General features: G+C 42.0%; 1 protein-coding gene across 4 annotated transcripts in view; it reads right to left on the minus strand.

The window, feature by feature from the left end:
* Window positions 1–260: 260 nt before the first annotated feature.
* The window catches only part of TRAF3IP2 (TRAF3 interacting protein 2), a 47,788-nt gene continuing 21,537 nt past the window's right edge, over window positions 261–26,511 (minus strand). For all 4 annotated transcript variants that reach the window (XM_074948254.1, XM_074948253.1, XM_074948250.1 and 1 more), the window contains 7 exons: window positions 23,140–23,329; window positions 20,836–21,017; window positions 19,100–19,188; window positions 17,117–17,185; window positions 14,774–14,890; window positions 11,565–11,639; window positions 261–868 (listed from right to left, as the gene is read on the minus strand). In XM_074948254.1, the coding sequence (XP_074804355.1) occupies window positions 722–868; window positions 11,565–11,639; window positions 14,774–14,890; window positions 17,117–17,185; window positions 19,100–19,188; window positions 20,836–21,017; window positions 23,140–23,329 (869 nt within the window). In that variant the 3' untranslated portion in view covers window positions 261–721. The remainder of the gene's footprint in view (window positions 869–11,564; window positions 11,640–14,773; window positions 14,891–17,116; window positions 17,186–19,099; window positions 19,189–20,835; window positions 21,018–23,139; window positions 23,330–26,511) is intronic.

Below are 26,511 nucleotides of genomic sequence, written 5' to 3' on the forward strand. Positions count from 1 at the left end.
AGATATTACCTCACTCACCTTGTCTCTCTATTTTAACTATACTAACCCACAGGTAAGCCAGACTGGTTTCCCTTTATGCATGGTTCAGTAAGGCCTGGGGCCTTCCCATGAGCTGGCACCTGGTCTGCTAGAGTCACAGGGCCTCTTATCAAGTACAGTGCGAGATAATCTGTTTGAATAAAAAATGTATTACCGAACAGTCGCCAGTGCTTTAAGGTTGCTCCCAAAACACCATAAAGCCTCATTTATTTCTCCCCAGCAATAAATAAAACAGTTTTACAAAAAGCAAATATATTTTATTGTCTATACCATTGTTTGTGAACACTGTAATATGCAAGAACATCTGGATAACAACAAAAGAAACCCTCAGCAAACAGGAAGGCGGAATTGTTTTACACTAATTGCAACATCATTTACAGTAATTACGTGCTGTGTGGCAGACTAGTAAAGGAATATTAGAAACATCAATAAAAATAAAATTGGACATTTTTTCCATTTGCAATGTGTTTAAGAATCAAGAGAGGGCTTATGCCTGCTCAGCTTCCGAAAGAGATGTTTGATACAGTGGAGAAGTGAGGGAGCTGAGTCTGAATTACCCAAGACAACTCCTTTAGCAGAAAGAGAATCTTCCATCACCAGAAAGGGCCACCTGGAAGAGTCCTGGCTCCCTGCCAACATTACCCTTTAACAATTGCTTGTCATGCACTTTCTGTAAAAATGTTCATAATGGCACAACCTGGAGTGTTGGCAAAGGTCCTATTGGAGGAGCAACATATTCCTCTTCTCTCAGTAACCGCAATAAGATGTTGTTCTTATTTTTTGGCCAGCTATAAATGTGAGTGTTCTGAAGCCAGGTAGGCACATGTTCCTGCAAATGAGAAAAAACAAACCAAAACCATAACCACATAAAATCCCCTGACTGCATATCACTTTCTTGCAGAAACCTCCCAGCAGTGTTATTATTAGACTCTGCCATACAACCATCACTGTGTCTCTACTATGGCCATTTCCCACAACACTGACAAGAAATTTGTCACACTTGGATTTTCATTTATTTTTTGAAACAGGTTGAGTCTATGTATTTCTCAGCTGCATAACTAATCACGAAAAAACATATGTGTATAACATTTTTGTATTAGCGTACTTTGGTGCTAACCATCATTCATGTTTTAAGGTACTTTTCACTGATATCAGTAACTATTAGACAAATGCCTAAAATGTTCATCACCATAGTATCCAGGCACTATGAACATTTATATAGTGCCACATATTTACATGGTACTTAATGAACGAAGAGTAAAAATTTCCCCTAGATGGAAGGATGGAAACTGATTATTTAGACCAACAGGTTTGCATATGACTCATGAGAAGTATTAATAAAGTCAGTGTACTGACTCTGAGTTTTGTTGGGGTTTTTTCACTCTAGCATTTTCTTTGCCCTCTGATTTTATAAGGTTTGTCTGATAGCAGATTGATCCTCTTACAGCCCTTGGTTATCAGGGAATATATAGCGAAACATACCAAAACTACTGTGGACTCCCAAATGCTTTGTGTGTGTTAGCACATAGAAAATCACTGGCTAACATTCCATTGGCAGACTGTAAAGGTTATGTTTATTGTAATTTATAAAGCAAATCAATAAAACATATACAGATCTATTACTCGTCTATTCTCATTTAGAATATGGGATGAAAATTAAATAAGTAACTAAATTCTCCATTGTGATCCTTTGGCTAGCGAGACATAGTGTTCTAAACTGCACATTGTTTGGGCATTCATGTAAAGAATTAAAGGCTTAATATTTTTACCTAAATCACTGAGGTTACCATTCTGTTGCCTTAATGCAAGGGCTGAATCAGCAGCCAGATCTGAGAGGTGGTAAGACCCAGGTTCCTTGTAGCATTATATGAGTAGAGGCTGGAAAAGTCCACTCAGTCTTTGGCTTAAGCTGCTTGTCACAATTTCTTCTCCCTTCAGTATTTATTTAGTTTCATAGTGAAAACTATTGAGACCAGTTGGTTCCTATTGGCTCCTTGGTGGTGAACTTTATTCCATATACGAGCAGTTCTCAAATCTTTTCTTCGAGGGGATTACTTACTAAGTTCCAGACCCTATCATTATTATTACCGTTCCAAGCATTGATCCCTTCACCTTCTCATGACAATTGCAGTAATACTGTGCTTGATTACATGAAAAATTATTACCAGGACAGTATAAAGGAAGCAAAATAAAAATGAACTTGGTTTAATATGATGAGTGTGGCTTCCTGTTTACATCATTCCACTTCGCATCTATACTGTTTATTTCTTCTCTATATGGGTCAGGTTTACATATATTGGTACCCACACCTCCCCATACTTCCTACAGCCCTCCTGTGACATTGCAGTACATATGATTTTATGAAAATATGCTAATGAGTGTGAATATAATGTAACTGGAATATGCTTTCTGCAAAAGGTCTCTTGTAAGGTATCATTACAAAGCTTATAATCTATGGAGTGTGGTCATCCTATTTGTATAAATGTATCATTCTTGTATCTGAAAGTAGAAATACGAAATATAACTCTGAGGTCCTACAGTAATTATGCAAAGTGTGGGCCATTAATGGTGGTTTGGAATCTTGATGGCTCCCATCAACTAGGACTGGGATCGGCAACCTTTGGCCCGTGGCCCGCCAGGGTAAGCCCCCTGGTGGGCCAGGACAGTTTGTTTACCTTCTGCATCCACAGGTTCGGCCAACTGCAGCTCCCACTGGCTGCGGTTTGCCGCTCTAGGCCAATCGGGGCTGCGGAAAGTGGCAGCCAGCACATTCCTCGGCCTGCGCCGCTTCCCGCAGCCCTCACTGTCCTGGAGCAGCAAACCGTGGTCAGTGGGATCTGCAATCAGCCAAACCTGCGGACGCGGCAGGTAAACAAACTGGCCCAGTCCACCAGGGGGCTTACCCTGGCAGGTCGCTTGCCAAAGGCTGCCGATCCCTGAACTAGGCCAATTGACTGTAGATGACTCTGTTTACTTGCAAGCCTTCCTGTGAGTCAGGCTGGGAAGAATGAAGGCTTGAAAAGTGTGAATTGGGAGTGCTTTGTTCCAGGTGAGCCTTGAGTGGGCCTGACTGTAAAAAGCCAGTCAGCTGCAAACCAGCTGAGCGACGAACAGCAGAGAGGCTAACAGAGGGAGTTTGCCAGGGAGTTCACCAGGGGAGAGCCCACTGAGGCTTACATCTTGCCAGCTTCTCTGAGTAGTTACTACAACTCCTGAGGAAGCTCGTAGAAGGAAGGTAATATGGATGGTGAGCGTTCAGCTGTTGTGACCTGCACTGGATGTGCCATGTTTGTCTTTATTCCACAGGATAGAAGCGACTTTGTCTGTACAAAGTGCAAGCTGGTCTCCATATTGGAAGAGAAGGTTCAAGGTCTGGAGAAACAAGTATCGACCCTGCGTTGCATAAGAGAAACTGAAGATTTCCGGGACAGACGTCAGGATATGCTTCTACGGACACAAAGTTATGAAGATTCAGAGCAGGCTGCACAGCGAGGACAGAAGGACGGTGAAGAAATTTGGCAGCATGTGACCTCCAGAAGAAGAAAGGGGAGCGTCCATGTACCAGCAGTGCAGATACAGGTAAGCAACTGTTTTCATGTTCTCTCCACAGGTACTAATGCAGAGAGTGGACTAGATGATACATCTGAGGGAAGGGAACAGAAGGAGACTCCGCCGATTGGAAGGCATGAGATGCACTGTCCTAGGGGTGGGGCTTCCACGACCACCGCTCCCAAGAGAAGGAGGCGGGTGGTGGTGGTCGGGGACTCTATCCTCAGGGGGACTGAGTCATCTATCTGCCACCCCAACCGGGAAAACTGAGAAGTCTCTGCTTGCCAGGAGCTAGGATTCATGATGTGACGGAGAGACTGCTGAGACTCATCAAGCTCTCGGATCGCTACCCCTTCCTGCTTCTCCATGTGGGCACCAATGATACTGCCAAGAATGACCTTGAGCGGATCACTGCAGACTACGTGGCTCTGGGAAGAAGGATAAAGGAGTTTGAGGCTCAAGTGGTGTTCTCGTCCATCCTCCCTGTGGAAGGAAAAGGCCTGGGTAGAGACCGTCGAATCGTGGAAGTCAACGAATGGCTACGCAGGTGGTGTCGGAGAGAAGGCTTTGGATTCTTTGACCATGGGATGGTGTTCCAAGAAGGAGGAGTGCTAGGCAGAGATGGGCTCCACCTAACGAAGAGAGGGAAGAGCATCTTAGCAAGCAGGCTGGCTAACCTATTGAGGAGGGCTTTAAACTAGGTTCACCGGGAGAAGGAGACCAAAGCCCTGAGGTAAGTGGGGAAGTGGGATATCGGGAGGAAGCACAAGCAGGAGAGCCCGAGAGGGGAGGGCTCTTGCCTCATACTGAGAAAGAGGGATGATCAGCGAGGTATCTCAAGTGCCTATACACAAATGCAAGAAGCCTGGGAAACAAGCAGGGAGAACTGGAAGTCCTGGCACAGTCAAGGAATTATGATGTGATTGGAATAACAGAGACCTGGTGGGATAACTCACATGACTGGAGTACTGTCATGGATGGATATAAACTGTTCAGGAAGGACAGGCACGGCAGAAAAGGTGTGGGAGTTGCATTGTGTGTAAGGGAGCAGTATGACTGCTCAGCGCTCAAGTATGAAACTGCAGAAAAACCTGAGAGTCTCTGGATTAAGTTTAGAAGTGTGAGCAACAAGGGTGATGTCGTGTTGAGAGTCTGCTATAGACCACCGGACCAGGGGGATGAGGTGGACGAGGCTTTCTTCCAGCAACTAATGGAAGTTACTAGATCGCAGGCCCTGGTTCTCATGGGAGACTTCAATCACCCTGATATCTGCTGGGAGAGAAATACAGCGGTGCACAGAAAATCCAGGAAGTTTTTGGAAAATGTAGGGGACAATTTCCTGGTGCAAGTGCTGGAGGAACCAACTAGGGGCAAAGCTCTTCTTGACCTGCTGCTCACGAACCGGGAAGAATTAGTAGGGGAAGCTAAAGTGAATGGGAACCTGGGAGGCAGTGACCATGAGATGGTCGAGTTCAGGATCCTGACACCAGGAAGATAGGAGAGCAACAGGATACGGACCCTGTCAAGGTTCCTTCCCCACTCTGAACTCTAGGGTTCAGATGTGGGGACCTGCATGAAAACCTCCTAAGCTTATTTTTACCAGCTTAGGTTAAAACTTCCCCAAGGTACAAACTATTTTACCTTTTGCCCTTGTACTTTATCGCTGCCACCACCAAACATCTAACAGATATATAACCGGGAAAGAGCCCGTTTGGAAACATTTTTCCCCCCAAAAGTCTCCCAAACTCTACACCCCCTTTCCTGGGGAAGGTTTGATAAAAATGCTCACCAATTTGCATAGGTGAACACAGACCCAAACCCTTGGATCTTAAGAATAATGAAAAAGCAATCAGATTCTTAAAAGAAGAATTTTAATAGAAGAAAAAGTAAAAGAATCACCTCTGTAAAATCCAGATGGTAAATACCTTACAGGGTAATTAGATTCAAAACATAGAGAATCCCTCTATGCAAAACCTTAAGTTACAAAAAGACACAAAAACAGGAATCTACATTCCATTTAGCATAGCTTATTTTCTCAGCCATTTAAAGAAAACAGAATCTAACGCATATCTAGCTAGATTACTTACTAAGTTCTAAGACTCCATTCCTGTTCTGTCCCCAGCAAAAGCATCACACAGACAGAGAGAGAGAGGCTTTGTTTCTCCCTCTCCCCAGCTTTTGAAAGTATCTTGTCTCCCCATTGGTCATTTTGGTCAGGTGCCAGCAAGGTTATCCTAGCTTCTTAACCCTTTACAGGTGAAAGGGTTTTTCCTCTGGCCAGGAGGGATTTTAAAGGTGTTTACCCTTCCCTTTATATTTACGACAGACCCTGAACTTCAGAAAAGCAGACTTTGACTCCCTCAGGGAACTGATGGGCAGGATCCCTTGGGAGAATAACATGAGGGGGAAAGGAGTCCAGGAGAGCTGGCTGTATTTTAAAGAATCCTTATTGAGGTTACAGGGACAAACCATCCCGATGTGTAGACAGAATAGTAAATATGGGAGGCGACCAGCTTGGCTTAACAGTGAAATCCTTGCTGATCTTAAACACAAAAAAGAAGCTTACAAGAAGTGGAAGATTGGACAAATAACCAGGGAGGAGTATAAAAATATTGCTCAGGCATTCAGGAGTGAAATCAGGAAGGCCAAATCACATTTGGAGTTGCAGCTAGCAGGAGATGTTAAGAGTAACAAGAAGGGTTTCTTCAGGTATGCTGGCAACAAGAAGAAAGTCAAACGAAAGTGTGGGCCCCTTACTGAATGAGGGAGACAACCTAGTGACAGAGGATGTGGAAAAAGCTAATGTACTCAATGCTTTATTTGCCTCTGTCTTCACGAACAAGGTCAGCTCCCAGACTACTGCACTGGGCAGCACAGCATGGGGAGGAAGTGACCAGTGCTCTGTGGAGAAAGAAGTGGTTTGGGACTATTTAGAAAAGCTGGATGAGCACAAGTCCCTGGGGCTGGATGCGCTGCATCTGAGAGTGCTAAAGGAGTTGGCGGATGTGATTGCAGAGCCATTGGCCATTATCTTTGAAAACTCATGGCGATCGGGGGAAGTTCTGGATGACTGGAAAAAGGCTAATGTAGTGCCCATCTTTAGAAAAGGGAAGGAGGAGGATCCAGGGAACTACAGGCCAGTCAGCCTCACCTCAGTCCCTGGAAAAATCATGGAGCAGGTCCTCAAGGAATCAATTCTGAAGCACTTAGAGGAGAGGAAAGTGATCAGGAACAGTCAGCATGGATTCACCAAGGGCAAGTCATGCCTGACTAATCTAATTGCCTTCTATGATGAGATAACTGGCTCTGTGGATGCGGGGAAAGCAGTGGACGTGTTATTCCTTGACTTTAGCAAAGCTTTTGACTCGGTCTCCCACAGTATTCTTGCCAGCAAGTTAAAGAAGTATGGGCTGGATGAATGGTCTATAAGGTGGATAGAAAGCTGGCTAGATTGTCAGGCTCAATGGGTAGTGATCAATGGCTCCATTTGTAGTTGGAACCGGTATCAATCGGAGTGCCCCAAGGGTCGGTCCTGGGGCTGGTTTTGTTCAATATCTTCATTAATGATCTGGAGGATGGCGTGGATTGCACCCTCAGAAAGTTTGCAGATGACACTAAACTGGGAGGAGAGATAGATACGCTGGAGGATAGGGATAGGATACAGAGGGACCTAGACAAATTGGAGGATTGGGCCAAAAGAAATCTGATGAGATTCAACAAGGACAAGTGCAGAGTCCTGCACTTAGGACAGAAGAATCCCATGCACGGCTACAGACTAGGGACCGAATGGCTAGGCAGCAGTTCTGCAGAAAAGGACTTAGGGGTTACAGTGGACGAGAAGCTGGATATGAGTCAACAGTGTGCCCTTGTTGCCAAGAAGGCCAATGGCATTTTGGGCTGTATAAGTAGGGGCATCACCAGCAGATTGAGGGACGTGATCGTTCCCCTCTATTCGACATTGGTGAGGCCTCATCTGGAGTACTGTGTCCAGTTTTGGGCCCCACACTACAAGAAGGATGTGAAAAAATTGGAAAGTGTCCAGTGGAGGGGAACAAAAATGATTAGGGGACTGGAGCACATGATTTATGAGGAGACGCTGAGGGAACTGGGATTGTTTAGTCTGCAGAAGAGAAGAATGAGGGGGGATTTGATAGCTGCTTTCAACTACCTGAAAGGGGGTTCCAAAGAGGATGGATCTAGACTGTTCTCAGTGGTAGCAGCTGACAGAACCAGGAGTAATGGTCTCAAATTGCAGTGGGGAAGGTTTAGGTTGGATATTAGGAAAAACTTTTTCACTAGGAGGGTGGCGAAGCACTGGAATGCGTTACCTGGGGAGGTGGTGGAATCTCCTTCCTTAGAAGTTTTTAAGGTCAGGCTTGACAAAGCCCTGGCTGGGATGATTTAGTTGGGGATTGGTCCTGCTTTGAGCAGGGGGTTGGACTAGATGACCTTCTGAGGTCCCTTCCAACCCTGATATTCTATGATTCTAAGGCTTGGAGTCTCACAGGACATGTGACCATGTCACCTGATACTGGAATCCATCTTAAACCTGGTGCTTTTCCATTTAGAAGGAGGGGTGGAGACCCAGAGAGAAAAAAAGATTCCCTCCTTGTGCCAAAGCTCTATAAAGGGGTGGAAAAGAACAAAGGGGGCTTCAGTCATGAGAAATCCCCTAGCTACCACCTGAGCTGGAACAAGGACTGAACTGGGGAAAGGATTGAGCCCAGACTAGAAAAGAGTCTAGTCTGTGAAGGAAGCTTATTGAAACATCTCTGAGGGTGAGATTTCATCTGTATTCAGTTTCATACTGTATTAGGCTTAGACTTGCATGTTTTATTTTATTTTGCTTGGTAATTCACTTTGTTCTGTCTGTTATTACTTGGAACCACTTAAATCCTACTTTTTGCTTATTACTGAACCCAGAGTTAGTGACTAATACCTGGGGGAGCAAACCGCTGGGCATATCTCTCTATCAGTGTTATAGAGGGCGGATAATTTATGAGTTTACCCTGTATAAGCTTTATACAGAGTAAAACGGATTTATTTGGGGTTTGGATCCCATTAGGAACTGGGTATCTGGGTGCTAGAGACAGGAGCACTTTCTAAGCCATTTTCTGTTAAGTCTGCAGCTTTTGGTGGAAATGGTTCATACCTGGATCTGTGTTTGCAGCAGGCTAGCGTGTCTGGCTTAACAAGACAGGGTACTGAAGTCCCAAGCTGGCAGGGAAAACAGGCTCAGAGGTAGTCTCAGCACATCAGGTGGCAGTCCCAAGGGGGTTTCTGTGACCCAACCTGTCACACCTCCCACTACTCTATAATCTATCCAGGTCACTTTCCAGTTTGGTCCTTTCCTGCAGTACATTTGCTTCCCCCTACAATTGTAGTGTCATTAGCAAATTTTATGAAGATTGATCTTATTCCAGAGAAACATGAAATAAAGACTACAGTCACAAAGGCTGTAGAGATGGGCTTAAATCTCTCGAAAACCTAAGAGTGTCCTAGATTGGGCTACAATTAGCAGGAAGTGTCATTGCTTGCAGGCAGATGTTTCACCACTCTGATAGGGAGAGCGCAGCAGGACACCTGGAAAATACTCCTTGGATCACTCTTTGAGAACCACTGCCATATGCTAGCTAGTCTCATAATACACAAAGTTCAGCCAAAATTAGTTTAAGTGAGCTATTCTTGTATCTGGCATTAGGCCCAAATTAGATCTGGCAGTAGACCTGTAGCATCCATCTTGTCTATTCACTTCTGAGTCTTGTACCATTCTTAGAGTATGTTTACACCTCAAACTGAAAGTCTAAATTCCAGCCTGAGGAGACATACCCCCCAGTAGCTTTGATCAAGCTAGCATGGTAAAAATAGAGTGTAGCTGCAGCAGTGCAAGCAGCAGGAGGGGCTAACCTTCCTGAGTTAGCCCCTGGCTTCTTGGAGGGGTACATACTTGAGGTGTCTAGTGCCTCCAGCTGCTCATGACACCATGGTCACACTCTATTTTTAGCATGGTAGTTCAATCAGAGCTAGCGTGAGTACATCTCCTCAAGCTGGAAAATACACCTTCAGCTCAAAGTGTAGACATACCCTTAATCTTATTTTTTCTAATACTACTATAGTATTCTCTTAAATCTTTATGAATTACTAAAATCTCAGGTTCTGCATATATACTAGCTCTCAAGGACTGACAAAAGTTAGGATTAACTCTGCCTTATGGGTATGGGTAGAGCTTTAAAGGCTACAGATAGATGGATAGATCGAAAGAAAACTCAAAGCAATATGCTGTCCTTGATCTGCCCAGAATTCCCACCGATGTCAACCTGGCCCTAAGTTTTAAAAATTTCTAAAGCAGGTGTGGGAACGCCTTTGTTCCCCTGGTTTCGCTTTTCTTTCCATTTGAAGAGAAAAGCTACTTTGGAAACTTTATGGTTTAAAGGTAAAATACTATAGTACCATTCATCCTGAAGGCTCCCAAATGCCTCATAAACTAGAGTCAATTTTTCAAAAGTTTGGTGCTTAACAGTTAGGTGCCTAATCTATATTTAGGGACCTAAATAAATTGTTTGTATCTACAGATGCTGGGCACACACATCTTCCACTGACGTCCATGCTAGCTATGAGTTTCGGCATCTCTAAAAATCAAGCCATTTATTTTGTTGCCTAAATATAGATTTAGGAGTCTAACATTAGGTTGCCAGGTAAATATAAAAGAATCCTTTCATCCACCATTGAAATGCAGAAACCACGTGGATCTAATGTTTAGAGCCCTGCGTGGACACAAAATTTATATCCGCAGACACAGATATCTGCAGATATAAATTGGTATCCAAGGAGCTGCAGGGCTCTACCGGGAACCGCAGCAGCAAAAGCAGCATGTCGGGTCGCCGCTACCAAGAGCCAGTGCCCTGCGCTGGCAGCTCTTTCGGTGTGGCTATACCACTCCCAGCCTCACCCACTGGGGTTCTGTGACCAGGGACAGCTGCTGGTGAGCCTGGTGCCCATCCCAGAGGGCGGTACAGCCACACAGGAGGAGCTGCGGTGAGGGGCACTAACTCTTGGGACCGACGGTCTGACATGCTGCTGCTTTTGCCGCTGTGGTTCCCGGTAGAGCCCTGCAGCTCCACGGATACCGATTTATATCCGTGCATATCTGCATCTGCGGTTATAAATTTTGTATCTGCACAGAGCCTTACTAATGTGACAGCTGTTGACAGGCACAACAAAACTGCAGGTTAAAACATTTTAGAACAAGAAGTGAAGATGAATACCATATCCATTTGAAATTTCAGCAGGAGAATGTAATTACCCTTCTAGAACTTGGAAAGGACAATGTATTTGAGATTTCTACTGTTGCAAAAATGTGAGGGAGGTCAGTAAGAATCACATGTGGGAAGGACTTTGATTTTACTTGTTATTTCCTATTTTCAAATGAATCTTCAAAAATCAACAGTGAGGATAGGTGAAACTGCAGGTCTTGCAAAACCTTGTAGTTTGTCTGATGGTCCCACCACAGCTCACATGATGACCTACTATACCTTAGTATTTATTGTCTCTTTGATTTTACTTGCTTAAAAAAACAGATTGGAAAAACCTCAGTTCCCCAGGATCATAAATCTCTCCCATCAAACCCATCAGCATTATCTCTGGGTAAACTCGCGAAATAATAAGGTGTGAATATAAGAAGCTTGCTTGGCAGATAACTTATCTCAAAGTCAATTAAGTTATTTCACTACTCAGGAGAATTTGATTCTGTTCTGGTTATTACACTTATTAAGACCAAATATATCGTGTTAACATACTGATTAATACTATGGTATATGTTTTATTTGTACATAAAAATGAGGACCATTTGAGTAAAATATTGCTCAGGAAATTATTAACAAGCTCTTATTAAGCGCCAAGAAAATGAGTCTTTTTATTTCATTTTGCACATTGACCAAAAATAATACATGATTCATTATATAACAATTTGTTTTTACCTTTTTAGCATTTGGGAAGAGCACAGGAATGAATCTAAAGTTCATGCTTCCTTGTTGGATAAACTCAATCTGCATCTAAAACAGAACAAATCTGACATTTAATTGAAAAGCTTAATCTTATAAATTAATTTTTCTGTACACATGTCCAGACTCCTACACGTATAGAACATTCCCTACTTATTTGAATTTTGTTCTGTTAAGATATTTGAGCTATGGCTAGTTAACCTTCACTTCTAATTACACCAAGCATCATTTGTGTGGCATATTTATATGACTTCTCTCTATACAGAAATAAGAGACACAGGAAAGGATTCGTCAACGCTTTATTGGCTATTTGCCAGTTATCCAGAATCAAATAATTATATGTTTGGTTGCACCCAGTAATCCTGTCAAATAAATCTAGAATTGCGTAAGTGTGACTTGATAAGAAGTGCTATTCAGATTACAAAAAGAAAAGGAGTACTTGTGGCACCTTAGAGACTAACCAATTTATTTGAGCATGAGCTTTCGTGAGCTACAGCTCACTTCATCGGATGCATACTGTGGAAACTGCAGAAGATATTATATACACAGAGACCATGAAACAATACCTCCTCCCACCCCACTCTCCTGCTGGTAATAGCTTATCTAAAGTGATCATCAAGTTGGGCCATTTCCAGCACAAATCCAGGTTTTCTCACCCTCCCCCCCCCCCGCCACAAACTCACTCTCCTGCTGGTAATAGCCCATCCAAAGTGACCACTCTCTTTACAATGTGTATGATAATCAAGGTGGGCCATTTCCAGCACAAATCCAGGTTTTCTCAAACCCCCCCCCCCACACAAACTCACTCTCCTGCTGGCAATAGCTCATCCAAACTGACCACTCTCCTTACAATGTGCATGATAATCAAGGTGGGCCATTTCCAGCATAAATCCAAGTTTAACCAGAACGTCTGAGGGGGGGGGGTAGGAAAAAACAAGGGGAAATAGGCTACCTTGCATAATGACTTAGCCACTCCCAGTCTCTATTTAAGCCTAAATTAATAGTATACAATTTGCAAATGAATTCCAATTCAGCAGTTTCTCGCTGGAGTCTGGATTTGAAGTTTTTTTGTTGTAAGATAGCGACCTTCATGTCTGTGATTGCGTGACCAGAGAGATTGAAGTGTTCTCCGACTGGTTTATGAATGTTATAATTCTTGACATCTGATTTGTGTCCATTTATTCTTTTACGTAGAGACTGTCCAGTTTGACCAATGTACATGGCAGAGGGGCATTGCTGGCACATGATGGCAAATATCACATTGGTGGATGTGCAGGTGAACGAGCCTCTGATAGTGTGGCTGATGTTATTAGACCCTGTGATGGTGTCCCCTGAATAGATATGTGGGCACAGTTGGCAACAGGCTTTGTTGCAAGGATAGGTTCCTGGGTTAGTGGGAGACAGGCCAGTCCTTGCCTACAGACAGCCCCCCAACCTGAAGCAAATACTCACCAACCACATACCACACAACACACAACAGAACCACTAACCCAGGAACCTATCCTTGCAACAAAGCCCGTTTTTCCCCTTGTTTTTTCCTACCCCCCCACCCCTCAGACGTTCTGGTTAAACTTGGATTTATGCTGGAAGTGGCCCACCTTGATTATCATACACATTGTAAGGAGAGTGGTCAGTTTGGATGAGCTATTGCCAGCAGGAGAGTGAGTTTGTGTGTGTGTGTGTGGGGGGGGGGGGGTTGAGAAAACCTGGATTTGTGCTGGAAATGGCCCACCTTGATTATCATGCACATTGTAGGGAGAGTGGTCACTTTGGATGAGCTATTACCAGCAGGAGAGTGAGTTTGTGTGTGTGTGTTTTGGGGTGGGGGGGTGAGAAAACCTGGATTTGTGTTGGAAATGGCCCACCTTGATTTTCATACACATTGTAAGGAGAGTGGTCACTTTGGATAAGCTATTACCAGCAGGAGAGTGAGTTTGTGTGTGTGGTTTTTGGAGGGGGGGGTGGGGGGGTGAGAAAACCTGGATTTGTGCTGGAAATGGCCCACCTTGATTATCATACACATTGTAAAGAGAATGGTCACTTTGGATGGGCTATTACCAGCAGGAGAGTGAGTTTGTGGCGGGGGGGGGGGGGGCGGAGGGTGAGAAAACCTGGATTTATGCTGGAAATGGCCCAACTTGATGATCACTTTAGATAAGCTATTACCAACAGGAGAGTGGGGTGGGAGGAGGTATTGTTTCATAGTCTCTGTGTATATAATGTCTTCTGCAGTTTCCACAGTATGCATCCGATGAAGTGAGCTGTAGCTCACGAAAGCTCATTCTCAAATAAATTAGTTAGTCTCTAAGGTGCCACAAGTACTCCTTTTCTTTTTGCGAATACAGACTAACACGGCTGTTACTCTGAAATCAGTTTACAAAGTGGTGAAAGCATTAATTTCAATATCTTCACAGTTTGGGTCAATTCTGTGTCCTAGCAAGGATGCTAACTAAACCCCTGTCACATGTAGACTCGGATTTAATCTGATTTAGGTTCTGATGGAAGTGGTGAGAACTGAAAGTGTTGCCAAGATACTGGGCTTAGCTCTCAAGTGGGGGATGGGTTACCTTTGCATTAGCTCGTTCTGGCTGATCAGTGGAAAGCTCCGGAGAGAACTATTTTGAGAAGTTTAAATAGGAGGTTAATTGTGGCAATGTGAGGCCTATAAGGTTATGACATGAGCTCTACGGGGAGCTGACAAGGGAGGAAGAAACATCTAGGTTCACAAAAGTACACTGGTCTGAGTCTCCTCCCCTGCCAGTGCTGTGCTTAGCTTCACAGTTCCATGTCTCAGTCAGGTTTACCACTGCCTGACAGATCCCTCAGCCAGTGGGGTGAATTACAGGGAGGATGGTCAAACAGCATTATATCAGATCATGCTGGGGGTGGGGGCATGGGAGAGCATATAAAGGGTTTAAGATGATGAACTGGAATATCAAAAATTCCAATTTCATAAAACCACAACGAATATGGAAGAATAAGGCACACATGATTAAAAGGATGTTGTATTAATCTTGAACTGCATTTCCCAGCCAATGATACTGGGTACAAAATACTGACTAGAAGGGAGGTGTTAATGTGAGCACCACAAAGAAAACAAAGAACATGCATTTAGAGAAAGATTTGCTTTTAAGAGGAGATGATGCAGATTCCTTTTAAAATGGCAAACGCGTGCCCTCACTTACCATCCTGTGGATGTATTTAGTATGTAAGCCATGCTCATCCCTGTCCAGCTGGGATTCAGCCCCTTCAACATCCTGTTTGTATTTTGGACTGATTGCTATGATTATCATCACCATCTTCTGTTAGGGAGAAAAGCACTCATATGAAATTGTGAAATGCACTATGTTTGATAGAGGCTTCTTGGAAACCTGCCAGTTTGTATTTTAAGTGCTCTTGATGTTCTTGGCAAATATCAGAGGATCTCATTCATTCTGGCAAGTGAAATACTGTGAAACTCATCCACACTCTCTCCTCTCTCTTTCTTGCAATTGCTACTTTTACATATAAAACACCTAAATGTCAAGGGATAAGATCAATAGATATTAGTTACAGTTGAAACCACATTAATAAACTTATATGTAATATAGTTATGCCCAGATTTTCAAAAGTGCACATGCCACTACAGTTGTCAGTGGGGTCCACACGTGGGACCTTCAGTACCAAAAGTACAATCTCCTGTCACCTACTACTTGAGCTCCTTTAACTGGGAGAAAGTAGAATACTGTATAGTTGTTGGGGCCAGATACTACAGGGAATCATGGTAACTTGCACTGGACCAAAATATTACATACGCGCTTTTTCACATGCCTGGCTTGCATGTACACACTGCCAGATGTGTGCGCACATGTCGGGGATTGGCATGTACCTATGCACACACATGTGCGCATACCCATATTGCTTGCATAGACTTTCAAAATGTGGGCTTGTCTTCAAGGATCTCAAAGCACTCTGCAACCAGTAACAAATTAAACCTCGCAACACCCCTGTTAGGTAGATAAGCATTACTAACTCCATTTTATGGAAGGGGAAGTTGAGGCACAGAAAGGCTAATTGTCTTGACCATGGTGACTTAGTGAGTTAGATGCACAGACAGAATGAATGAATCCCAGAAATCCAATGCATGAAGCTGTGCACCAAATGATAGAAATTAATGCGGTGCTTTCGACTCTGTCAGCGGGTATCTGTCTCTGGTTTTGTTTATTACAATGATTTGGCTTGATCCCAACAGGGACTGAGTACACAGAACTCCCATGAACTTCAGAGGAAGTTGTAGATGCTGAGGACTCTCAGGATCAGGCCCATAAGTTGTAGCATTATAGTCTTCACTTTGAAGCAAGCTGCACTTGTCAGAAAAATACAAAGCTGTCAGACTGAGTCTTTGCTTTGCCTCCTAGTAGAATACTAAGTTCTAGTTTACCTTTATACAGTACATTGATCCATAAAGGTCCTAGCTTCACAAAGTGCTTTACAGACATAATAATATACAAACTATATACTGGGAACAGAATCACTGCATTCACCACTGAAATGCAGCTGCCTTTGGGATGAAACACAGTAATTGCCTTAACCATGCTTAGAAACATTATACAGTAATTTAGGACAGGATGTGAGGAACAACATATCCAATTGAAACTTCAGACAGAACTTAACTACCAGAGTTCAAGTTTGGCCGAGATGCCACAGTTAACACCCCAGCTTGTAGAGAAAGAGCTCTGGGATGTTTAACAAACAGAAGGAATCGAGATCTTGGTTTAATGGTTCATTACATGTCTCTTTTGCTTGTTTTAGTCTAGAACAGGATAAGGGTACAATCATTTTCTTTTCTTTTAAATCAGAAATCCTAAATTAAGCTATTGATCTATATCTGTTCTATCAATGGAAAACAAATCACAAGTGGATTGGCTATGGGAGATTTAATGTTCCCCAAAGCTAAGATAGATTAAAAGCAAAGCAGGACAAAACAACTTCATGCAAATACCCATCTAGGTACTTGTGTTGTGGACCTATTGTTGTACAAAAATGCAGCATCATATTTCACATTCTTTTGTAGAAGCGATGTTGCACCAAATACCCCCAGGTTGGGGACAGTGAGAGCACAGGCAGGGAGTGTATGCTCAGGAGCCTGGAGCAGGAAAATTGGAAAGGGTCTTGGGGAAGGAAGGTTAGACCACTGGCAACAGGCAGGCAGATAGGGAGATCAAATCAATCAGCCTGGTGGGGAGGGAGAATGTCACGCTAGGCCTGAGGGGATAGACAAGGAGAAAACTTGCGATGTGCAGAGAGGGAGAAATGGATGAAAAACTTGATGGAGGGTGGTGGGGGCAAGGAGAACTGAGGAAAAAGAAACAAATTTACTCATGTTCACTCCACTGTTTAAACTCATTCTCAGTGCTGTATGTTCAGTGTAGATGTGTGCACCTCACATTTTGGTTCTGGTCCCTCACTACTAGTATCAAACTTAAGAATTTTCCTTGTGCCATCTCTGTGGGAAAATATCCAGACAAGATTAGATTGTCTTTACGTACATCACCTAGGTAGCGTTCCATCCACTTAATGATGTCAATGCCTCGTACTGTGTCCTCAAATATATCAATCTGTAAGAGAAGGAGAGTTTGAAATTATTACTTCCCCACTGTTTAGCTGCAGGTCCTGAGGGTTGTGAAGATGGGACAGAGACAGGAGAGTTTCCTGGAACATTTGTAAAAAGTTTACCAAACAAATTTTAAAGTCAAATAGTGTACTTAAAGATTCAGAGTCTTAAGTGTTCACTATTCTAGGCGAAAGACAGTTAGCATTTACGTATCAAAATCATTGCCTCTTTTTAACTTTAACATAGCTACTTATTACATGTTTTCAGAAAGTCCCAATCAAAGATAGTTATAGTTCAAACCAGAGTGAAACTCCACACAAATTGATGACACTATCCAAAAGTGCTAGTCGGTGCTGAAAATTTAAATAATGGTTTTGAGAATATTCCTGAAGTGCCTGGTCTGTTCCTCCTCCAGTTCTGTGGCTTCTGAATCTCCCATTTACTGCCCCCACCTCAACTCTTCAAACCAAACACACACAACACTCTCTCACCCACAGCACACCCCAACCCAAAACAAAATTTGCCATTATTTCCCTAAGTTGGCATTATTGCAAAAGGATACATGCATTTATGTCTAAGACAATTTATCAGAAAAGATCCACAGCTTTCTTCCTGCAAAATTCCATGATTAATATCTGAGCTTGGCTCCTCACTGCCCTGATCAGCAAGGCTATTGCTATTAGAAGCAGCAATCCAGGCTGCAAAGAGTGCCAAAGGGCAGGAAGCTTCATTGTAATGAATACAATCAGCTTCAATCAGCTCTCTGCAAGGTTCATGAGCTCCATAAATTGACAGTCTATGACACTGGCTAATGAAGCACATTTTAACAATTCCAAGGTTTTGGTAGACGAGCCATGTGCCTGTCTCCCAAATCTCTGTTTTTCTCTTCTTTAAAAATAATGAGAGAACATATTTGGGTACCTGCTTTGATACCATTTTCCTACATTTGTTACTCTGTCTCCAGAGGTGATATCAACGGTCTTCATATGAATTGGTCATATTTAGAATCAAACTACTATAAAGAAGCGTCGCTTGAGCCTCTGGAAAAAGGCTTTGATTCAAGAAAGCAAATAAGCACATGCTTAACTTCCATGAAGTCCTATTACGTTTAAAGTTAGCCATGTGCTTAAGTGCTTTCCTGAATTGGGGCCAAAGAGTGAAGGTGGGAGAATCAGACAACTTATGCTCTTGAAATAAGAAAAAATGAGTCAAAATTGGCTTCTATGGATATCGAGTCCTGGAACCTTTGTGGATGATGCTTGTACAGGTGAGAATTGTGTTAAAGAAAACCCACGAACAGTTAAATGAAAACCTGGATGGCATGTAGGATTGACAGTGGAACACAGAGCCTTTCACACCTCTAGGTCATTGGCTTGAATCCTCCCTAGATATGTAGTGACCAAAAGATCTCACTATCTTATGGTTGTTTCAGTAACTTATGTGAAATAGCTGGTGGGTTTTGGCCTTTGTCTGATTTCTAGTGCACAGATGTCCACATCTGAAAAAACAAAATTAGCTGTCTCTGCGAAGAGGCCATGGTTTGGACTGAATGAACATGAAAACCGAATTAATTTTTCCTGCCCAGAGATGGTCAATCCTAATCAAGGTAGAGGCACATTGATGGAGCAGCACGTGAAAGCTCATATGGATGTCCGCACTGTACCTAGTTATCAAAAAATGTCTCAAGGAGTATCAATATAGCACCTTTCAGAAGCATGAAATTCACTTTTAAAAAGTCAACAAATGAAAATGTGGATAATCTAATCTAAACTTTTCATCTAAAACCCATTTCTCTTTTACCATTCCCTGAATCTACAACATTTAGTGATGCATAGAAAAACATACACCTCTCTGTTAAAAAAAAATTCTCTCTTTACTCCTTTATCTGAAAATCATTCTTTCCAGAAGGAATACTCACTGCAGTTTGAAATCCATTTACAAGCAGAAAGTTCACAAATTTCATGACCTCCATAGCTGCATCCACCGAATAGGTTATAAAAACTTTACCTAAGAGAGACATTCATATAAATAAGTGATGAGTCAAAACAGATGATTCAAAGAAAAGGAGACAGTTTCATAACTTTACTTGCTCAGTTGTGAAGTCAGTGAGGGGGGCTGTGCCTTGTACATTTGACCACTGTGACCAATTAAAGAGTCGGAGAGATTTTGAGGCCAGAAGAGACTATTATGATACTCTAATCTAACCTCCTGCAATAACCCTGGCTATGGGATTTCACCCAGTAATTCCTGCATCAAGGCCATAACTACTGGTTGAGCTAGAGCATATCCAAAAGTGACGTTGTTAGTCTAATTCAGCCCTCAGACATAATGGCTGTAATATGGGATTTTGAAGGTAGATATAAAGTGGTGGAAAATGTAAAGCTCCTGTTGAGAAGTGGAAGGATTTCACCGGAAATATATATCACCTGTCAATGTTTAAAAGGACACCGACCATTTAAAATCCTAACTTTTCCTTGAGAGAGACATTGGAAGACCATTACAGCACTATTTATAAAAGGTGGTATTCTTCTTTTTATTCATAGCCCTGGATCAGGGTTGGTGTAGCGTTTACCACTTCAGCAGGAGTGCTGGGAGGCACAATACACCTTCTATGCCACTCCTTTAGAGAGTGCAGTGTGCACTCCCCTGTGTGGGCTGCATTAATTCATTCAGAGTGGGGACTGAGACCATGGCTGACTGCCTTTCTACCTGCTTGGGGTAGATAGCTCCGCTAGAGCACTGTATGGATACCAATGTGCCAACCTCTCAGCCTTAAATACCTGCATAGGAGCTTAGCCATAATCTGGCCCTAAGTACTGTGAGATAAATAGGCTCCTGAGACAGGATTCAAGGATTTGTGTGGCTCATGTGCAGGAAACAGATTCTCTAGAAATGCTCTGAATTGTATCTACTGCACTGACCTGTCAGGGATTAGAGAACCGAGTAGATTTTTAAAATCTCTATGATTCTTTTAGGAAGTGTTTGGTGATTTCAGTTCCAGCCCCAGACACACACAAACTGGGAAAACTCAAAAATATTAAAAAAAAAAAAAAAAGCCTTATAAGAGATTATCATGATAAAGTCAGCCAGTCTTAGGCCTCAGTCCCCCATCTGTAAAATGTGGATAATAGCACTATATAATACTAAGCAACATTATGATGAGGGTTGCTTTGTAGAAACAGGTGAAGATTCTGAAGGAGAAGGCGGTTCTCATCTTTTCCTTAACTGATCCAACCATCACTACAGAAAAGTCTCTGTGCTTTGATTGGTATTATTTCATTATTAAGAACTATAGTGCCTCCTGCCTCACAGGGACATCTATTTTAGCAAGAAATCAGCTGGTCCATGAAAACAATCCAAGAAGTGTTTGTTTATTTTCTAAAAACATAATGTCAAGTAATTAATGAGAATTATGTTAATCTGTTTAGAGTTCCAAGGGAATAATTTGTTACACCAAACACAAACACATTCAGGACCTGATGACGTTTAGTGCAAAAAGTCTAGTTCATGTTAAGTGTTTTCTTTCTTTGTTGTCTTTGTGTTCTTATGTTGTTTACATTTTTTATTGCTAAGCATGTAAAGCTGACAGGCTGATGATCACAGACAGCTTTTGAAATAATAAAACCTGACAGAAGAAAATTGCTAACAACTTACGCAACTCTTCTGGCAAATTGCTTGTTCTCAGAGTTCCCCTGGCTGCAGGGTTACTAAAAGGTCTTGGGACAGCAGCTGGGGGCAGAAAATTGTTAACCTGAGCTACGAAGTCAGAAGTACACCGATAAGCGTCATCTTGGGCACATGCCGTGGGTGGCAGCCCTCCATTGGGTAGCTGGTTTCTAGAAGAAAAAATAAATGGTGATTTCTTATATACATACACACACACAAATATAAAATTTGAGTTCTTTTAAAGACAAACAAATGCTTTGTTTTAACAGCAAAGAGACTTGGCTTATCAAATATTTACCAAATAAGAACATAGGACTGAAAATCTGAATTTAGGAGAGATTTTGAAGAGTCACCACTGGCTCAGCTTTTCCTCAGATCTATTTGGGTGTGTTTGGATATGTGTTTCCATTGATACTTCCTGGCTGGAAGTCTACCACGCTGATGTAGTTTATTGCAAAAATTGAGTCTGACCAGAGACGCTGGCCTAAAGAGGAGAATCAAAGTCTGAGGTACCCAGACTACAACTCCCATGAGACACCATGGCAGCATTTCCAAACTGGAATATTTTGGTTATAGAACAAAAATAAAAACTGTGAAAAAAAAAAGTTATGTAACCAATTATAGTGAATATGATTGAGGGTTACCATGTTAGAGACTTGCGTTCTGGGCCTTCAGTGACCCTGTATAATGCTTCTAAGTAGTTATTTTTTTAAAAAAGAGGAGTAGGGAGAGAGTTTTCAGCAGCTTTTCCCCAGCTGTGTTCTTGGCTGGGGTTTATGGCCTTAGAACACGCTCTCTCTCTCTCTCATTCCCCCCCCCCCCCCCTTGTCCCTGGATGTGAATGACAACAATGTATTTTTTGTTATCAAATTAAAACTTGCTGGGTTTGCTCTGGCACCCATTTTCTTTTACGGGTAAAAAGTTATAAGATACTCTATATAGATAATCCCTGTCAATGTATAATTTGTATTCTAGGAATCAGTGCAAAGGAGCAGCAATGTGGCCGAAAGATGTTTTGGATTTATTGCACAATGGGTAAAAGGAAAATGAGACATGCTCCAGAAAAAATCAGTCACAAAAACGCCTATTTTCCACAGCTGCTTAAAAACTTTCCAGAACTTCAAATTGACTAATAAATGCCAAAAGTTATCACCCATTTTAAAAACTTGACTGAAACTCTCTCAAAGACACTAGATATTCACCATTCTTTCCACTGACAAGTTGAAAATCTCTAATGCAAACTTAATTTGCTACTGCATCTCACTTTGCTCATTATTGCTCTTAATTCTCTGGAGGCAGAGAATGCTCTGTAGCCACCAGCCAGGACTCCAGTGCTCTGTTTCTAGTTCAGTTTCTTGCCACAGGCAAGCAACATAGCTAAATATTTTCATAAATGAATGCCTAAAGGTAACCCACCTTAATTCATACTTCAGCACCTAACTAAAGGTGGCCTGATTTTCAAAGGTGCTGAGTGCCTGCAGCTCACACTGAAGGTAACTTTAGGCAATCAAGTTTGAAAAAAATTCTCTCTCATGTTCCCTCTCTCTTGAGTGAGGATAGCACATTAGAGAGGACAATGGGGCCCCTAGGTGCTGTAGCAGTAGCAGTAATAATAACAACAATAAAAATACTACTAATAAATAAGAATGACGATGTGAAGCCCAATGAATGAAATGTTTGCAAAGTTCTAGGAGATCCTCAGATGAAAAGTGCTAGATGTGCTATGTTTTATTATGTCAGGAGAAGTCGATGAACATGCTGGAAGTGTTATTTAGATAGCTATCAGAATTAAACAAGGTTTTTCTCTCTTACCCTCTGAGCTACAGAAGAGATAAGGATGAACTTATTTGTTGCAAATCACTGAGGAAATCAAGGCTGATCTGGCCGGCATATCATAAAACTGGAGGCTAAAGAATGTAACCTCATTGGTCTTTTTCATAAACGAGGTGGGGAGGGAAAAAGTTCTGAAGCTTCAACTAAGATATTTCCAACTCCTCTTCCTTCTAATCTTCAAGTATTTACACTTGTGCACACTTCAGAGTGTAGCAGACACTGGAATAATATTTCCGGTAACCGGCTTTAAAGTTCTGGTACCATGCTGAGAGTCTGTATTCTGCTATGTACGAGGCCCCATTGCATGGCAGATAGCAAATAAACTTAACAATAACCTTTCCACACACATGCCAACAAGAAACACTAACATTACAGGCTTTACAAATACCGGTTCCAAACTCCAACAAAACTGATCTAGAATTTTCAAAGTTTGTGTCCCAATTCTCAAAGCATACTTACGGAAATCGTGGGCATACTGGAGAGGAGCATTCTCTTTGTGGAACTCTTTCTCCATTGCATTTAGGAGCATGAGGATTTGAATAGTTACGGATTACTTGCTGGGAAGGATGGATGACTCTCATGCAAGGTCCAGGAACAGAAGGCTGTGGTTGCGAGGGTTGTGCAAAATGTTGGAAGGCAGTCCTACCATCTAAGAAATTAATAAAATAAACACAAGGATCTCATCAATTTACTTTTGACCAACTGGAAGTTTCCATATTTCAAACACAACCTACTTCATTTCTAGGAAAGCTCTAGCAGCTTGTAGGTTATATAGTGCGATCAGTAGCAGGTTTAAGAAACATTTTACAGAACAAAGTTCCATGCTTGAACAAACAATGGGGTTCCGCTTTCCACAATGGGTTGGAATGTTGGGAAGATTGATAGGTAAATAGTGAGAGCTGGTCTTCATCCATATTTAACATGCCTGACTTTTTTGGGCTCTAACCTGAGAAAATGAATCATCTCAACAGGCTCACGAAAGCAGAATTAAAATCCTGGAACAAATCAGTTTGCAACACTAAGGCTAAACAGACTGAAATTATTGTAAAGGAAAAGAGAAAAATTATTTTTCATTTTGTTACTTCATTCTGAACGAATTTGCTGCCTGTCTAACAGTAACCTCTTAAGGCCTTGAGGCTGGTTCTATTACTATCCTAAAGGAAGGTAATGTGACAATCCTTGCTCAAATAACTTCTTTGCAAAAATGCTATTGGTTTTTTGATGTGCACATCATAGTATCTATTAATTATTAATTTTTATTATTATTTGTATTACCATAACACCTAGTCATAGAGCAGGAGCCCATTGTGCTAGGTGCTGTACAAAGACAAAACAAAAAGATGGTTCCTGCCTCACAGAGCTTACCATTTAAATTTAAGAGAAAAGACAATGGGTGGATGCAGACACAAGGGGGAGTACAAGGAGACAATATTTATGATAGGTTACTGTTCACTGAGAACACAGCCTAACTGTTCTCAAGGTTTTGTGGGCCCCACAGAACAGGAGAGGTTTTAATGAGGGATTTGAAGGAGGATGGTAAGTTAATTCCATAAACATCTGCAAAATTATTGCCTTCGAACACATTACATGGTGCAGCTGTACAAGCAGTAGATCACAGCAAGAGTGGGGGCTCAGATGAAGGCTCTCATTAGAAAGTGCTGGTATCCAACCTTAATTGGAGGTGATCTACACAGCCACCCAAGTTTTCATTTTTCAGTTGTGACATTAAGACTTTAAATTTTATTTTTATTGTATTTTGGGGTCTCAAAACTTTTTTGTTCACTTTCTGTGCCGGGGCTGAATGTTAATCAGCAGATCAAGGCACAGCAAAGCAGCACCCAGGCAGCTGATAGCAAAGGCAATGAATGCCAGGACACTGCACTACTGTGTGTCATTCCAGAGTCTTTCCTCTTCAGGGGTCAAGTACAGCTGGGCAGAGAGGACCACAGACGTAACTGGAGTGGGGAAACTGAACTGAGGCTGTACATTTGAAGAGCTGTGTTGTTGCTGATAAACAGGAAGTAACTTCTAATGAGCTACAAGAGGAACAGATGGGGAAAGAGACTTTCCCTTCAGCATCCCACGTCAGGTTCATTGCCAGGAATGGCTCCCTGGCCCAGTGGTGGCACTGGCAGCCACATGCCCTCACCCAACTCATCTCTAGACCTTCACACGTGTAATGGCTGTTTTGTTATATACAAAGTATAGTTTAGGCATAAGCAGAAATAGAAAGCAGTGGAAGCAACTTGCATCACGGGCTGGGGAAACGGAGTCCATTGCTTTGGTCTCTCTGTGGACTCCCTAAGATGGCACTGCATCAGTTGCCAGTCAGGAGGCAATTATCAGGACTGGAAAATTATTTTTTTACAAAATGAAAGCTTAAATTATGCAGAAGCAGATGGGACAGGAGTGAAGTGCTAGACATGTTGCCAACTCTTGCTATTTTATCATGAGTCTTGTGATATTTGGTGGTTTTTTAAAAACCCTGATATCCTGGAGACATATTATAACATGACAATCTCAGTTTTCATTTAAAAAAATTAAGTTTCTAGCCATTGTGCTCACAGACAAAATGTGACCCAAAAGACTCAATCATCAGAGGCAAATAAAAAGAACCCAATATTTACTATATTTTAAAATCTTGTGATTTTTAATCCAAACTCATGATTTTGAAGTGTTTGGGGTGGGCAATACTACGCTAGTAGGTCATATTAGCTCAGACTGACAATTGGGCCCTTGTTTGAATCATATTTGGAGTTCTATGGGGGATTTGTTTATAAATCCACAAGTAATTTGTGTGTTTACTAATAAAAGTACTTGATATTCTTCACATTAGTTCTCTTTTTATTTACATTTGTTTACTTTAGAACTACATGCTATTTAGAGTCACTATTTCAGTGTCGCAAAGCTAAATACTCTCTATTTTTTCAGCAACTAAATAACGAATGCTTTTATTGCCTCTCATTATGATAAACTCAAGGTAACTTCCTTCCATAGTAAAATGTTAACAGAAACAAAAATCATGGTTACAAACAATTGCCATTTATGGTATTGCCTATTCCAGATGTTAAAAAAGCCAAGGCCCGAAAAATCATGAGATGGGCTTAAAAACAGTGACATTTTTAGACAATCTTTTTCTTTGCCTTCTGGGATTTGAGCCTTTAGAGTACAATGGAATCATGTTTTCAAGCTTTTCTTGTCAGCCATGAGGGTTAGAGACTTAAAAAAAATCAGTTATTGTAAGTCTGCTGATAAAATTATGAATTGGCAACATTCTATTTATTTGTACCACTGTGGGTCGTCCCCCCCCGCCGCCACCCTATTAGCTGTGTCACTGCTAGGCATGGTTTGAAAAAGCCCAGAGGGAATGCAAAATGAAAGTAAACATGTTTTGGGGGATGTTGCTTGTAGTCGCCTCGAGGGGGACAGGCACTGCTATGTGAGGGATTGGGTTGGCTTAAAGGATTTTAAGACAACACAGTCTCACCTCTTTCATTTGGATATTCCTGATGCTATAATAAATGGATATTACTTACCTGTAACTGGAGGTTCTTTGAGGGGTGTGGTCCCTATCTGGATATTCCACATGTGGGACATGCATGTACCTGCATCCAGATTTTTTTGTTTGCAAGCAGTGTCCTTTGGCCTTTATGTGTGCCACTGCTCTCCTTGTGCTCTGAACTGAGGGCATAAAAGATAGTGAGGGCTGATGCCGCTCCAGTTTCCTATTCTTACCTTAGTTAAAACAGTCCGCAGCAGAGGGGACAGAGGGCAGGTAAGTGGAATATAGCTAGGGAGCACACATCTCGAAGAATCTCCAGTTACAGGCTA

This window comes from Natator depressus, chromosome 3 (genome assembly GCF_965152275.1).
Source record: "Natator depressus isolate rNatDep1 chromosome 3, rNatDep2.hap1, whole genome shotgun sequence".
NCBI lineage: Eukaryota > Metazoa > Chordata > Testudines > Cheloniidae > Natator > Natator depressus.